At 37.0% G+C, this 17,351-nt stretch overlaps 1 protein-coding gene across 1 annotated transcript in view; it reads left to right on the top strand.

Annotated features, from left to right (window-relative positions):
• LOC118025418 (lymphoid-restricted membrane protein) overlaps window positions 1-17,351 on the top strand; it is a 72,190-nt gene that overhangs the window by 8,656 nt on the left and 46,183 nt on the right. The window contains exon 3 of the mRNA XM_035027829.1: window positions 765-822. Within this exon, the coding sequence (XP_034883720.1) occupies window positions 765-822 (58 nt within the window). The remainder of the gene's footprint in view (window positions 1-764; window positions 823-17,351) is intronic.

Here is a 17,351-nt window from a genome sequence, read left to right as displayed (position 1 = left end):
GTACAGGCAGTCATGAGACCCTTTAAGAATGTAGCAACCAGCACGTATTTGATCCTTATCAGAACTATGCAGGCTATAGGCCAGCCTTCTGGGCTAAACACGAACATTTTTCTGCTTCTATCCCTCATCACCCCTTGAAGTGGGAAGATAGCTTCTTTGGCTTGTTCGGAGACAAAATATGGAACATGAGTGAATAGGGTCTAGCAGAAAAACAACAGAAATGGAGACTTTCTAAAATGGAATCCCTTCAGCTTTCCTACTTCATTAAGACCTAAAATGATACAAGCAAGAAGGAAATAGTTATTTCTAGGAGATAAAGGATCAATAATCAATGAGTCTGGATTTGGGAAGGAAAGAACAATGTGAATTTTTCTTTCTTTTTTTTTTTTTTTTAAAGATTTTATTTATTTGAGAGAGAGAATGAGAGAGAGCAAGCACATGAGAGGGGGGAGGGTCAGAGGGAGAAGCAGACTCCCCGCCGAGCAGGGAGCCCGATGCGGGACTCGATCCCAGGACCCTGGGATCATGACCTGAGCTGAAGGCAGACGCTTAACCGACTGAGCCACCCAGGCGTCCCTGGATGGTCTTATTTTTAAAAGTAACTGTTTAATAGTCTCTTTAGAGTGGAAAGACAATTCAGAAAGAGGATAACTAGGATGAATGCTCAAAGGATAGAGGGGAGCACTAGGAGTTACATCAGTCTTATAGTCTTATTTTAGCTACCTTGTCTCTTTTTCATTAGCTTTTTGTAATGAATCTTTCAGTGGAACTACTTTGGAATTTTGAAACTTTTTGGAGGCTCCTACATGCCAATTAAAACAGGTATCCCATTCTGTTTAATTTGGGAACCCTTGCTTTCAAGTGCACTTCTTAAATGATCTTACCTAATTAGAACAGTTCCCATACTGGTCATTGTATTTCTAGGTTGTAATACCCTTGAGGGCTGGGAGCAGTATTGATAGGACCCTATCTGCAGATGGAGTTAACACACATTTCTTCTATTCAGCCATATCTACCTGCAAAGGAAGTGAAACTCACATTTCTGTCTGGCCTTATTTTGAGGCCCCCAACCTGACAGTTACCAAGCCAAGTTCCACAGGACACAAAACAAGCTTAGTGAGATTTTGCTGTTTTTGCTAGATAACTGAGATTTCTGGAACTATAGCTCTTAGACACAAAATAAGCAGGTGTGCAAGAAGATGGCATGCATGACTCTTTAGCATTTAAGAATCCCATTAGCTACCTGCAAGGATATCAAAAAAAAAAAAAAAAAAAAAGAATCTCATTACCTAAAATTGTGGGTTTCTCAGAGCCATACTATACCTAAAAGGGATGTGCCACAGGGTTGGGGTTTGTGTATGTTTAATAGTGTACCTTGTTGCATGGAAATTTCCTTGCGGTTGGTGGGTGAACTAATGTCAATCTAACACATTCTGTGACCAACTTCTCTTGTCATGGGATTCTTCTTGAGGTGACTAGTGCTCTAACAGCCTTTAAATGCTCAACTTATGCCTACCAACTTTTGCAGATTTTTGGCCTCCAATATCCCTGCAAACAAACCTGTCCACCTTAATGTATCAGTAGTAACCTAGAGATGTTACCATATCCTGGCCACAAGAAGGCCCTGTATGCACCACCAATTCCTGTGGAAACTTAAAGTTTTCCACTATGGGAATTGTGGTCTGAAAGGCTAAGGGCTTGGTTCCAGGCAGACCCTTCTGCCAGCTCAGTTGGGCTCTGGGCCGAACCACCAGCTCCACTGGGCTCTGGGCAAATATGCCAGATCAATTGAACTTAGGACATCACCCGTCTGCCCCCACAAGCTGACCTGCCCTGTAAAGGAAAGTCAATTAGATCGAGAGCTCAAATACAACAGAGCAGAGCTCAGAACTGAGAGGAATTTACCCACAGCCCTTGGAAATGACAAGAAAAGCAGCAAACTCAAAGGGTTCACGGGCACCATGGCTGTGTGTCTCGTCATCCCCAAACGCTGCTGGAAGTTCACTTTGGATCCTTTTGCTGCCACCAAATCTGTTAAAAAACAAAATTCAACTGAGTAAATTTGAAGGTCTAATTGGCTTTATTAAATTATTTATGAATCAGGCAGCATCCCATCTAACAAGTAGGAAGGAATTCAGAGATGTACAAAATAGAAGGTTTTTATTTATTTTTTATTTTTTTAAGATTTTATTTATTTATTTGAGAGAGAGAGAATGAGAGACAGAGAGCATGAGAGGGAGGAGGGTCAGAGGGAGAAGCAGACTCCCTGCCGAGCAGGGAGCCTGATGCGGGACTCGATCCTGGGACTCCAGGATCATGACCTGAGCTGAAGGCAGTCGCTTAACCAACTGAGCCACCCAGGCGCCCAAAATAGAAGGTTTTTATAAGGAAAATGGAGCAAGAACATTATTAGCAGAAGAAAAGGATTTTTCCAGGCAAGATGGCTTTCCCTTGGGAATAGTGGGCAGGATTTGGGAGGGATTGGGGTGGAGGATGGTGGTGTCTTACCATGTGGATTCTTCCTTTAGGGGATAGAGAGGGCCCATGAAACAGATTCATTGGTACCCATCAGGAAATTCCCCATTAACCAGTTGAAACTACATTTCTGGGGGATTGAAACTGCAGTTAGATTACATACTGAGCTCTGGTTTGGGAGTTAGCCTAAGGGACACCAGTTTGGGCCTGTGGTTTTCTTTTTAATAAGGCCTACCTCTGTTCTTTCATTAGGTGGTGCAAATGGTGATATTCTATCATTCCTTCCTAATTTATCAGCTGGAATAATTGATAAAAAGAAACTCTACCCTGCTACATCAACTACCTGGGCATCCTAGGTCTTCTTTCCCAAAGGAGAAGCAGGATAAAAGCCTGATTGTGTTTCTGATCACTCAAGAGTAGGTTGTGGATATTGTGTGAAGGGTTCTTACCCCTGTACATCGGTGCATATTTCCTATAAACAAGGACATTTGCTTGCCTGAATATGGAACAGTGATCAAGATCAGGATGTTTAATATTATTGCAATACTATGATTTAATTCAAAGTTTGATGTTCAAATATTCTCAGTTGTTGTCCCAATCATATACTTTACAGCTTTTTTGTTTTCTGGACCAGGTTCCAATTCAGTTCACACCTTGTATTTAGTTGTCACAGCTCTTTAGTTTCCTTACATCTGGAGAGTTTCTCACTTCCTTGTCTTTCATGACCTTGAAATTTTTGAAGAATATAGGCTAGTTACTTTGTAGAATGTCCAATATTTTCTCTTGAGTATTCAAGTTATACATTTTCACAGGCACACTACAGAAGTGATGTTGTATTCTTCTCAGTACAATATATCAGGATTTTAAAACTTGATCACTTGATTAGTGTAGTGTCTGCCAAATTTCCCCACTGCAAAGTTACTATTGTTCCTTTGTAATTAATAAATAATTTATGGGAAGATATTTTGAGTCTATGTAAATCTCCCATTCCTCATCAAATTTTCATTCACTAGTGTTAGCATCTATGCCATTGTGCTTTATAATAAGAAATACATATTTGATCTTTGTTTCGTTTTTGGCCCTGAGCTCCTAAAACATCAGGAATTTCCTAAATGATGAGAGCAATAAAGGTGTCTTGTTATGTTAATGAGGTGACTTTTGGGCCTCACCTAAGGACAGGGGGCTGGTTGCTAGAGGAGACAATTGCAGGATTAGAAGGTTGGAACTTTAAACTATTCTTCCCTGACCTCAGGATGGGGGAGGGGCTGAATATTGAGTTCTATCATCAATGGCCAATGATTTAACCAATCTTGCCTATATAATAAAGCCTCCACAAAAACCCAAAAGGAGAGGGTTTGGAGAGCATCCAAGTTGTTGAACATGTGGAGATTTGGAGAGAGTGGTGTGCCAGGGAGAGGGCATGGAAGCTCTTTGCCCCCTCCCCACACCTTGCCTTGTGCATCTCTTCCATCTGGGTGTTCCTGAGTTATATTCTTTTATAATTAACTGTGGATCTAGTGAGCACAATGTTTCCCTGAGTTTTGTGAGCCACTCTAGCAAACCAAAGGAGGGGTTCATGGGAACATCCAATTTATAGCAGGTCAGTCAGAAACACAGGTGATGTCCTAGACTTGGGATTGGCATCTGAAGGTTGTAGGGGTGGGTCCTATGGGATCTGACACCATCACCAGGCAGAGAGTGTCCAAATTGAATTGAATTGTAAGACACCCAGCTGGTATCCAAGAATTGCTTGGATGTGTGTGGGGGGAGAAAAAAATCTCCACATTGGAATTTGTGATTAGAAACATGGCATCCACTGATATTTCTTGTCTAAATCAATTACTACTATAATTGTTGCCAAATAGAAATATTTTTTATCTCCATCATTCTTTCTATATTTCTTACTTGTCAATCTACTGTAAGGGTTTTACCTTCTTCCTAATTAATTAATATCACAATGAATTCTGGATTCTTCTTATATCCAGTGGTTTATAATCTATTACTATCATTATTTATTTTGAAGCTCAAATTGTCCCAGAGTTGGCTAGCAGGATATTATTTAAGGTGGCTTCTATATCTGCTTGGTATGTTCCCATCTTTCTTTGAGCATTTAATTACTTCCTGGTAACAGCCAGATGTCCCAGGTACTAATACTTTCGACATGTCCTCATTGTTTTTAATAGCTTATTTTCCCTGGTACTATAAAACTCTCTAGGCTTGTCTTATACATTTCCTGCCCCAACCTTGGAATCATGTATTTCTTCAAGTATCCATGGCTCTTTTTCATGGGAAATAATAGAGATTACAATCTGGAGGCAAGGGGCTGTTGTCATTTATGGGCCTTTTCAGTAGTCAGATCTAGGGAGTACTTAAATTTTTTGAAGATAAAGTACATTATGAGTTCAGCAACTATCCAATGCAAATTTAGTATTATAGGGGTTTTACTTGTCTCTTCTGTATCTCTATTTCCTTTCTCACCCATAGAAAATCCTGGTCCTCAGTGACACCAATATAAATGCTCATTTGTTTTATTCTTCAATATATACACGACACTTTTAGAATAATAATACCCAAACTACTTGTATTATTTTTCTGTTGCTGAATTTACACAAACTTGGTGGCCTAGAACAATACACATTTATTACCCCATACCTTCTGGGGACCAGGAATCCATGCACAGCTTAGCGGGGTCCTCGGCTAAGGAACTCACAAAGTTGTAGTCAAGGTGTTGTCCAGGGCAGCTGTGTTATCTGTGGCTCAACAGGGGACTGACCTGCTTTGGGCAGCAGAATTTAGTTGTTTGTGGTGATAGGACTGAGGGTTGTTGTCAGCTAGAGGTGTCCCTCAGTTTCTTGCCAGTTGGGCCTCTCAGCATAAGAAGCCCATAACATGGCATCTTGCTTCTTCAAAGCCAGCAGGAGAATTAGTGACTCCAGCCAAGTCAAGAGCTGTGATCTTATGTACCTTAATCATATAATCACACACAAGTATATACCATCACCTTTGCAATGTTCTATTGGTTAGACGCAAGACATAGGTCCTGCCCATACTCAAGGGGAGGGAACTACACAAGGGTGTAAACATTAGGAGGCAGGGATCAAAAAGGACACCCTGGATTCTGTGTACCTCACTACCACAGTAGATTGCTGAAAATGGTTTAAGATTTTTGGGGTCATTCTTTTTTTCTTAAGATACATGCAGTATGTTCCCCAAGTGTGTATGGGAATGTTTCCAGACTTGTTTTTATAATCTGTTTTTTCTCACTTAGTAATTTTGAGTGGTCATCTGTGTCCACAAATTTTCTTCATATACTATACCTTTTTGGGAATATATCATATTTTACTTAACCAATCTGTCTCAATTGGATATTATTTTTTCTCTATTATAAATAGCATCATAATGAATATTCTTGCAGCAAAACATTTCCATGCACCCTTAATTATAGTGTAGGATGAATGGCGTTTATTTATTTCCAGAAAGCTGTTCTGCTTGGGCAGGATTTAAGGAACTATTTCCCTGAAGAAAATAAGGAAGCTCCACTGAAGGGAGATATTGATCAGAGTTCTTCAGAGAAGCAGAACCAATTGTGTGTGTGTGTGTGTGTGTGTGTGGATGGATGAATGGATGGATGGATAGATGGATAGATAGATGATAGATGATAGATAGATGATAGATAGATAATAGAAAGATAATAGAAAGATAGATAATAAATAGATAGATTTATTATAAGGAATTGGCTGACATGATTATGGAGGCAGGCAAGTCCCAAGATCTGTCTGTAAGTCAGGAAGCTAGAGACCTAAGGAGCTAATAGTTTAGTTCCAGTCTGAATCCAAAGCTTCCCCAATGAGAACCAGGAAAGCATATGGCATAGTTCCTGTCTAGAGGCAGCCTCAAGACCAAAGAAGAGCTGATGGTTCCATTTGAGTCCAAAAGCAGGAAGAAAGCTGAAGTCCCAGTTCAAACAAAGGCAGCCAGGCAGAAAAAATTCTCTTTTACTTAGAGGAGGGCCCATGTTTTTGTTCTACTCAGGCTTACACTCATTAGGAAGGACAATCTGCATTAGTTAGTCTACCAATTTAAATGTTCATTTCATCTAAAAATACCTTCACAGAAATATCCAGAATAACACTTGACCAAATATTTGGACATCCCATGGCCCAGTTAAGTTGACAGATAAAAATCCATGACAGGAGGTATTTTCAATTTGAGGTATGTGATAGAGGGCTTAGAGTTTTAGTGGAGGAAAATAAGATAAAGATATTCTTGTTGGCTTCACAGCTCTCTTTGCAATTCTACAAATAAAAGGAATAAAAATCATCTCTCTAAATGTATTTTTCCCCTTCTCAGTACCTCCTAACACTGCCAAATGACATTTGTCATTAAATTAATACAGATCTTCCTTGACTTATGATGGGGTTACACTCTGACAGATTCATTGTAAATTGAAAATACCCTAAATTAAAAATGCATTTAATACATTTAACCTACTTAACATCATAACTTAGTCTAGCCTAACTTAAGTGCTCAGAACACTTATATTAGCCTACAGTTGGGCAAAATCATTTAATACAAAGCCTATTTTATAATAAAGTATTGAATATCTCATGTAATGAATATTGTACCAAAAGTGAAAAACAGGATGGTTGTATGGGTACAAAATGGTTGTAAATGTATTTGTTCTTAACCTTTGTGATCGCGTGGCTGACTAGGAGCTGCAGCTTACTGCTTCTGTCTAGCATCAAGAAGGAGTATCATATTGCATATCACTAGCCAGGGAAAAGATCAAAATTCAAAATCTGAAGTACAATTTCTACTGAATGTGTATCACTTTGCAACCACTGTAAAGTTGGAAATCAAACCATTGTAAGCTGGGGACTAGCTGTACTCTCCTTAAAGTTATTCATGCTTTTGTTAGTCTATATTTACCTCCTTGAGGGAAGAATCTTCACCCCTGCATCCACCCTGTCCCCAGAGCATAGATCTCAAAGCAGGCTTCAGTTAGAAGTAAAAGACAAGTCTTAAGCTTAAATAAGATTGGTGTGTCAGTTACTAACTTAATTTCTGAATGTGATAGTAGGAATGACTGTATCTAAGAATGGCCTCTCCACATCAGTTTACCCAAAAAAGATTCGAAGTACTTACTTGAGACTGAAATTTCATCTAGGCTAGATGCTGAATGCCTTTGTTTTCTCCCCGCATTTTCATATTTAACTAATAACACTTTTTTCGTGCCCTGAGAAAAATATATGCAGTAGTTAATTTTTAACTTTATTTTTGAAATATAGTTGACATAAAATGTTACATTAGTTTCAGGTGTACAACATAGTGATTCAACAAGTCTATACGTTCTGCTGTGCTCTCCCCAAGTGTAGCTACCTTCTGTCACCATACCACACTATTACAATACTACTGACTGTATTTCCTCTGTTGTGCATTTTATCCTTTTTCTTTTTTTTTTTTTTTAAGATTTTATTTATTTACTTGGAGAGAGAGTGAGTGAGCAGGGGAGGGGCAGAAGCAGAGGGAGAGAATCTCAAGTAGACTCCAAGCTGAGCACAGAGCCCAACACAGGGCTCAATCTCATGACCCTGAGATCATCACCTGAGTCAAGGTCAAGAGTTGGATGCTTAACCGACTGAGCCACCCAGATGCCCCTCCCCATGACTTTTTCTATAACTGGGAGCCTGTATCTACCACTCCTCTTCACTTGTTTTGGCCATCCCCCCCACCCCTTCTCCTCTGGCAACCATCAGTATGTTCTCTGTATTTATGGGTCTGTTTCTGCTTTTTGTTGGTTTATTTACTGTTTTGTTGTTTTAGATTCTACATATAAGTGAAATCATATGGTATTTATCTCTGTTTGACTTATTTCACTTGGCATAATACCCTCCGTGTTGTCACAAATGGCAAAAATCTCATCCTTTTTTATGGCTGAGTAATATTCCATTATGGATATATAATGCATTTTTAAATACATATAATGCATTTTAAAATGTAAATTCATTCCTATGTGATATGTGTGTATACATCTTTACTCATCAATCAGTGGATACTTGGGCTGCTTCTGTATCTTGGTTATTGTAAATAATGCTGCAATAAACATAGGGGTGCATGTATCTTTTCAAATTAGTGTTTTTGTATTCTTTGAGTATATACCCAGTAGTGGAATTACTGAAACATATGGTAATTCCATTTTTAACTTTTTGAGGAACCACCATACTGTTTTCCAGAGTGGCTGCACCAGTTAGCCTTCCCACCAACAGTACATGAGGGTTCCTTTTTCTCCACATTCTTGTCAACATTTGTTGTTTCTTGTGTGTTTTTTTTTTTTTAAGATTTTATTTATTTATTTGACAGAGAGAGACACAGCGAGAGAGGGAACACAAGCAGGGGGAGTGGGAGAGGGAGAAGCAGGCTTCCCGTGGAGCAGGGAGCCCGATGCGGGGCTCGATCCCAGGACCTGGGATCATGACCTGAGCCGAAGGCAGACGTTTAACGGCTGAGCCACCCAGGCGCCCCGTTTCTTGTGTTTTTTTATTTTAGTCATTCTGACAGCTGTGAGGTGATATCTCATTGTGGTTTTGATTTGCATTTCCCTGAATATGAGTGATGTTGAGCATCTTTTCATGTGTCTGTTGGCCATCTGGATGTCTTCTCTGAAGAAATATCTGTGTATGTCTTCTGCCCATTTTTAATGGCTTATTTGTTTTTTTGTTTTGGTGTTTAGTTGTATAAGTTCTTTATATAATTTGGATAGTACCCTTTATCAGATATGTTATTTGCAAATATCTTCTCCCATCTTGAAGTTTGCCTTTGAGTTTTGTTAATTTTTTTCCTTTCACTGTGCAGAAGCTGTTTATTTTAATGTAATCCCAATAGTTTATTTTAGCTTTTGTTTCCTTTGCTTCAGGAGACATACCTAGAAAAATGTTGCTATGGCTTGTGTCAGAGAAATTACTGCCTGTGTTCTTTTCTAGAATTTTTATGGTTTCAGGTCTCATATTTAGGTCTTTTTTCTTTTTTTAATGCAAACTCATTCCTATGTTTATTTTCATTTTCTCTAGTAATTTACAGCATCTGCTATTGATTCTTTAGTCTTCACATTTTTGTGAATTATCTCTTAATATTGACTGCTATACAAAGAAATGATATTTGTCAGTATTTGTAGGATCCTACAATGATCCAGCTATGTAAACAATAGAACCTCACATTATGTTTTTGGATCATGAACACATATTGGGACCTATAGAAAATCAGGCATATTTTATGAAATACAATGATGCAACCAAATAATGTAGATCAACACAATTCTTTTTTCCCTGTCTTTTCTACAAATGTCAGGCAGGAAGCATGACTTAAAATATTCTTATGATCTGTGATTCCAGTAGTAAAAGAACATGTCATTTCGGTAAATGTCCTGTCTCTTTTCTCCCTTGTGTTCTAAATTCCATTGTATAGATATTTCTTTTTCTTTCTTTCTCTTTCTCATTCTTTCTTTCTCTTTTTCTTTCTTCTTTCTTTCTCTTTTTCTTTCTTCTTTCTTTCCTTCTTTCTCTTTTTTCATTTCTTTTCTCTTTTCCCATTTTGTCTTTAATTTCTAGTTTCTTTTATTGAAATAAATTTCATCTGTACTGCTTCCTTTTGGAGATTGAGATTTCTCTGTAATCAGGTTTGTTTGTTTGTTTGTTTGTTTTGTTTCAGGTGTAGAATTTCTTGATTCATCACTTATATACAACACCCTGTGCTCCTCACAAGTGCCCTCCTTAATGCCCATCACCCATTTAACCCATACCTCTGCCTACCTCCCCTGCAGCAACCCTCAATTTGTTCTCTGTAGTTAAGAGTATATTTTATGGTTTGCTTCTCTCTCCCCCCACCCCCCATGTTCATCTGTTCTGTTTCTTAAATTCCACATATGAGTGAAATCATATGGTATTTGTCTCTCTCTGACGGGCTTATTTCACTTAGCATAATACTCTCTAGCTCTATCCATGTCATTGCAAATGGTAAGATTTCATTCTTTTTGATGGCTGAGTAATATTCCTCTGTGTGTGTGTGTGTGTGCACGCGCGCACGCACACACATGCTCTTGTATACACACACCACATATTGTCTATCCATTCATCACCTAATGGACATTTGGGTTCTTTCCATAATTTGTCTATTGTTGATAATGCTGCTATATAAACATCAGGAGACATGTATCCCTTTGAATCAGTATTTTTGTATCCTTTGGGTAAATACCTAGTAGTGCAATTGCTGGGTCATAGAATAGTTCTATTTTTAACTTTTTGAGGAACCTCCATACTGTTTTCCAGAGTGGCTGTACAAGTCTGCATTTCCACCAACAGTATAAGAGGGTCTCCCTTTCTCCATATCCTCACCAACATCTGTTGTTTCCTGTGTCATTAATTTTAGCTATTCTAACAAGGTGTGAGGTGATATCTCATTGTAGTTTTGATTTGTATTTCCCTGAATATAAGTGATATTGAGCATCTTTTCATATGTCTGTTGGCCATCTGGATGTCTTATTTGGAAAAATGTTTTTTCATGTCTTCTATCCATTTTTTAATGGGATTATTTGTTTTTGGGGTGTTGAGTTTGATAAGTTCTTTATAGATTTTGGATTCTAATCCTTTATCAGATATGTCATTTGCAGATATCTTCTCCCATTACAAAGGTTGCCTTTTAGTTTTGTTGATTGTTTCCTTCACTGTACAAAACTTTTTATCTTGATGTAGTCCCAATAGTTTATTTTTGCTTTTGTTTCCCTTGCCTCAGGAGACATGTCTAGTAAGAAGATGCTATGGCCAGTGTCAAAGAGGTTACTGCCTATGTTCCTAGGATTTTGATGGTTTCCTGTCTCACATTTAGGTCTTTCATCCATTTTGAATTTATTTTTGTGTATGGTGTAAGAAAGTGGTCTAGTTTCATTCTTTTGCATGTGGCTGCCCAGTTTTCCCAACACCATTTGTTGAATAGACTGTCTTTTTCCCATTGGATATTCTTTCCTGCTTTGTCAAAGATTAGTTGACCGTATAGTTGTGGGTCCAGTTCTGGGTTTTCTGTTCCATTGACTTATGTGTCTTTTTGTGCCAGTACTGTCTCGATCGCTACAGCTTTGTAATATAACTTGAAGTCTGGAATTGTGATGCCTCCAGCTTTGCTTTTCTTTTTCAAGATTGCTTTGGCTATTTGGGGTCTTGTGGTTCCATACAAATTTTAGGCTTGTTTGTTCTAGCTCTATGAAAAGTGCTGGTGGTATTTTGATAGGGATTGCTTTAAATATGTAGATTGCTTTGGGTAGTATAGACATTTTAACAATATTTGTTCTTCCAATCCATGAACATGGGATGTTTTTCCATTCTTTGTGTCATCTTCAATTTGTTTCATAAGTGTTCTATAGTTCTCAAAGTACAAATCTTTTACCTCTTTGGTTAGGTTTATTCGTAGGTATCTTATGGGTTTTGGTGCAGTTGTAAATGGGATTGATTCCTTGTTTTCTCTTTCTGTTGCTTCATTATTGGTGTATAGAAATACAACAGTTATCTGTATATTGATTTTGTATCCTGTGACTTCACTGAATTCATGTATCAGTTCTAGATACATGATACATTCATGTATCACTCTACCAATTTTTTGATAGAGTCTTTTAGATTTTCTACATAGTGTCATGTTGTCTGCAAATAATGAATGTTTTGACTTCTTCCTTGCTGATCTGGATGCCTTTTATTTCTTTTTGTTGTCTGCTGAGGCTACGACTTCCAGTACTATGTTGAATAAAAGTGGTGAAAGTAGATATCTCTGTCTTTTTCCTGACCATAAGGAAAAACGTTCAGTTTTATCCTGATTAAGGATGACATTAGCTGTGCATTTTTTGTATATGGCCTTTATGATGTTGAGATATGTTCCCTCTATCCCTACTTTGTTAAGAGTTTTTCTCAAAAATGGATGCTATACTTTGTCAAATATTTTTCTGTATCTGTTGAGAAGATCATATGGTTCTTATCTTTTCTTTTATTAATGTGTATCATATTGATTGATTTGCAAATATTGAACTACCCTTGCAACCCAGGAATAAATCCCACTTGATTGTGGTGAATGATTCTTTTAATGTACTATTGGATTCGATTTGCTAGTATTTTGTTGAGAATTTCTGAGTTCATGTTCATCAGGGATATTGGCCTCTATTCCTTTTTTTAGTGGAGTCTTTGTTTGCTTTTGGAATCGGGAATGCTGGCCTTGTAGAATGAGTTTGGATGGTTTCCCTCCATTTCTTTTTTTTTTTTTTTGAAATAGCTTGAGAAGTCATGTTTATGTCTTTAATCTATTTTGAATTTATTTTTGTGTATGGCATAAATAAGTGGTCCAGTTTCATTCATTTGCATGTAGGTGTCCAATACCAGCTTTTCCTAATACCATTTTTTGAAAAGTGTCTTTTTTCAATTGCATATTCTTGCCTCCTTTGTTGAAGATCAATTGACCATATAAGTGTGTGTTTATTTTTAGGCTTTCTGTTCTGTCCTATTGATCTATTTGTCTATTTTTGTGCCAGTACCATACTGTTTTGATTACTACAGTTTGTAATATATCTTGAAATCTGTGATTGTGATACCTCCAGTTTTGTTCTTTTTCAAGATAGTTTTGGCAATTTGAGGTCTTTTATGGTTCCATACAAATTTTAGGATTATATGTTCTAATTTCATGAGAAATGCTGTTGGTATTTTGACAAGGATTGCATTAAATCTATAGATTGCTTTGGGTAGTATGTACACTTTAACAATATTTGTTCTCCCAATCCATGAGCATGGAATATCTTTCCATTCATTTGTGTCATCTTAAAATTCTTTCATCAGTGTTCTATAGTTTTCAGAGTACAGGTCTTTCATGTACTTGGTTAAGTTTATTCCTAGGTATTCGTGCAATTGTAAGTGGGATTGTTTTCTTAAATTCTCTTTCTGCTACTTCATTATTAGTGTATAGAAATGCAATGGATTTCTGTATATTGATTTTGTATCTTGTGACTTCACTGAATTCATCAGTTCTAGTAGTTTTTTTGGGGGGTCTTTGGGTTTTCTATACATAGTCTCATGTCATCTGCAAATAGTGATAAGTTTTACTTCTTCCTTACTAATTTGGATGCCTTTTATTTCTTTTTCTTGTCTGATTGCTATGGCCAGGACTTCTAGTACTATGCTGAATAAAAGTGGTGAGAGTGGACATCCTTGTCTTGTTCCTGCTTTTATGGGAAAAGCTCTCAGTTTTTCCCCATTAAGTAAGATGTTAGCAGTGGGTTTTTCATATCTTTATTATGTTGAAGTATGCTCCCTCTAAACCTACTTTGTTGAAAGTTTTTTTTTTTTTTAATCATGAATGATGTTGTACTTTGTCAGATGCTTTTTCTGCTCTACTGAAATGATCATATGGTTTTTATCCTTTCTCTTGTTGATGTGATGTATCACATAGATTGATTTGCAAACATTGAACCACGCTTACATCCCAGGAGTAAATCCCACTTGATCATGAAGAAGGATTTTTTTAATGTTTTGGATTTGGTTTGCTAGTATTTTGTTGAGGATTTTTGCATCTATGGTCATCAGAGATATTGGCCGATAGTTCTCTTTTTTTTGCAGTGTCTTTATCTGTTTTTGGTATCAGAATAATCCTGGATGCATATAATGAATTTGGAAGCTTTCCTTTCTCTCCTATTTTTTCGGAATCGTTTGAGAGGAGTAGGGTAGGTATTAACTCTTCTTTAAATGTTTGCTAGAATTCACCTGTGAGGTCATCTGATTCTGAACTTTTTTTGTCAGGAGGTTTTTTGTTTGTTTGTTTTTCTTTTTTTAACAGATGCAGTTGCATCACTGGTAACTGGTATATTCAAATTTTCTATTTCTTTCTGATTCAGTTTTGTGGGTTGTATGTTTCTAGGAATTTATCCATTTCTTCTAGTTTGTCCAATTTGTTGGCATATAATTTTTCATAATATTCTCTTATAATCCTAATCCTTTGTATTTTTGTTGTGTTGATTCTTTTTTCTTTTCTTCCTCCCTTTCTTTTTTCTTTCTGTCTGTCTCCTTCTTTCCTCCTCTTCTCTCTTTCTCTTTCTTTCTTTCTCTCTCACTCTTTCCTTCCTTCCTTCCTCCTCTTTCTTTCTTTCCTCCCTCCCTCTCTCCCTCCCTTCCTTTCATCTTTGAAAAGATCAGCAAAATTGAGTCACCAGGTATCCCTGGATGGAATGTTCTGAATATATCTGTTAGATCCATCTGGTCCAATGTATCCTCCAAAGCCACTGTTTCATTGTTGCTGTTCTGTCTAGATGATCTATCCATTGATGTAAGTGGGGTATATCTTTTTGTATTACTCCCTTTATCATTAGAAGTGTCCTTCTTTGTCTCTAGTTACAGTCTTTGGTTTAAAGTCTATTTTGTCTAAGTATTGCTACCCTAGCTTTCTTTTCATTTCCATATGCAGGACAAATGCTTTTCCATCCCTTCACCTTCAATCTGCATGTGTCTTTAAGTCTGAAATGAGTCTCTTGCAGGCAGCATGTCAATGGTTCTTGCTTGTTTATCCATCTGTCACCCTAGTTTTTTGATTGGAACATTTAGTCCATTTACATTCAAAGTAATTGATAAGTATGTACTTACTGCCATTTTGTTGCTTGTTTTATAGTTGTTTATTTTATTTTATTATGTTATGTTAATCACCATACATTACATCATTAGTTTTTGATGTAGTGTTCCATGATTCATTGTTTGCATATAACACCCAGTGCTCCATTCAGTATGTGCCCTCTTTAATACCCATCACCAGGCTAACCCACCACGCCACCCCCCTCCCCTCTAGAACCCTCAGTTTGTTTCTCAGAGTCCATAGTCTCTCATGGTTCGTCTCCCCCTCCAATTTCCCCCCCTTCATTTTTCCCTTTCTACTATCTTCTTCTTTTTTTTTTTTTTTTAAACATATAATGTATTATTTGTTTCAGGGGTACAGGTCTGTGATTCAACAGTCTTACACAATTCACAGCACTCACCATAGCACATACCCTCCCCAATGTCCATCATTTTATAGTTGTTTTTGTAGTTCTTCTTTGTTCCTTTCTTCTCTTGCTCTCTTCTTTCATGGTTTGCTGGTTTTCTTTCTTTCTTTTTTTTTCCATATCATACAATTTTTTATTTTTCCATAAGGACATGCATTATGATTTACAGCATAGAATAGAATCTTAGGAATCAAAATTTGTGCTTCAAAGAAATGCTACATTGGGACAGAAAGGATAGAAATCAAAGTGGAAGCTTAGAATATTGGTTTCTATATTTGGTTCTTATGACATTCAAGAAGTATTTGCCCATTTATCTTAATCTGTACAAATCTTAATATACACAAATCTATACCCTTCTGATAAGAAGTGTTTGGTAAGCTTTTCAAGGTCACTCCCATAGCTTACCTACTACATGTCCTTAAGAATTCTACAAAGGGGCATTTCTTCTTCTCAGATATAGAAAGCACAAGACTCCCCCAAATATTGGCTACTTTTAATGTTTTCTTAATGGCTACAACAGAGTTTGATGGTTAATTTTATGTGTCAACTTGATTAGACTAAGGGATATTCAAATAGTAGTCAAACTTTATTTATGGATGTGTCTGTGAGGGTGTCCTTGGAAGAGGTTAACATTTGTGTTTGTTTATTTGTTTTATTTTGGGCTTTTTTTGGTTTTTAAATATTTTTTTGTGTGTGATTTTTTTTTCAAATTTTTATTTAAATTCTACTTAGTTAACATATAATATAATATTGGTTTCAAGAGTAGAATTTAGTGATTCATCACTTATATACAACACGCAGTGCTAACCACAACAAGCATCTTCCTTAATACCCATCACCTATTTGCCTGCCTCTCCTCCATCAGTCCTCAGTTCTATATATTTAAGTCTCTTATGGTTTGCTTCCCTTTCTTTTTTTCCCCCTTCCCCTATGTTTATCTGTTTTGTTTCTTAAATTCCACATATGAGTGAAATCATATTTTATTTGTCTTTCTCTGGCTTATTTCACTTAGCATAACACACTCTAGCTCCATCCATGCCATTGCAAATAACAAGATTTCATTCTTTTTGATGACCGAATAATATTCCATTGTGTATATATACACCATATCTTCTTTTTTTTTTTAATTAACATATAATGTATTATTTGTTTCAGGGGTACAGGTCTTACACCATATCTTCTTTATCCATTCATCAGTTGATGGACATTTGGGCTCTTTCCATGCTGGTTTTCTTTGGTTATATGCTTGGATTCATTTCTTTTTATTTTTTGCATATCTGTTACAGGTTTTTTATTTGTGATTACCATTAGGTTTATATATAACATCTTATGCATATAGCACATTATATTAAATTGGTGGCCATTTAAGTTTGAACCCCGTCTTTTTTTTTTTTTTTAAAGATTTTATTTATTTATTTGAGACAGAATGAGAGAGACAGAGAGCACATGAGAGGGGGGAGGGTCAGAAGGAGGAGCAGACTCCCTGCAGAGCAGGGAGCCCGATGCGGGACTCGATCCTGGGACTCCAGGATCATGACCCGAGCCGAAGGCAGTCGCCTAACCAACTGAGCCACCCAGGTGCCCCAGTTTGAACCCTGTCTTAAAGCACTAAGTTTTTACTCCTCTGCCACCTGTATTTTTGCTATATAGTTTCATACTTTTGTGACTTCCTTGACTGATTTTTATAGATATACTTAATTGTAGTGCTTTTGTGCATCCTACTTTTCTTACTCCTGCTTGTCTTTCTACTCATAGAATCCCCTTTAACATTTCTTGTAAGGCCGGTTATTGGTCATGAATTCCTTTAAATTTTGTTTGGGAAACTCATTAT

Source organism: Mirounga leonina, unplaced genomic scaffold, assembly GCF_011800145.1.
Source record: "Mirounga leonina isolate KUSES-001 unplaced genomic scaffold, KU_Mleo_1.0 Mir_201, whole genome shotgun sequence".
Taxonomy (NCBI): domain Eukaryota; kingdom Metazoa; phylum Chordata; class Mammalia; order Carnivora; family Phocidae; genus Mirounga; species Mirounga leonina.
This window is presented reverse-complemented; position numbering and strand designations above follow the sequence as displayed.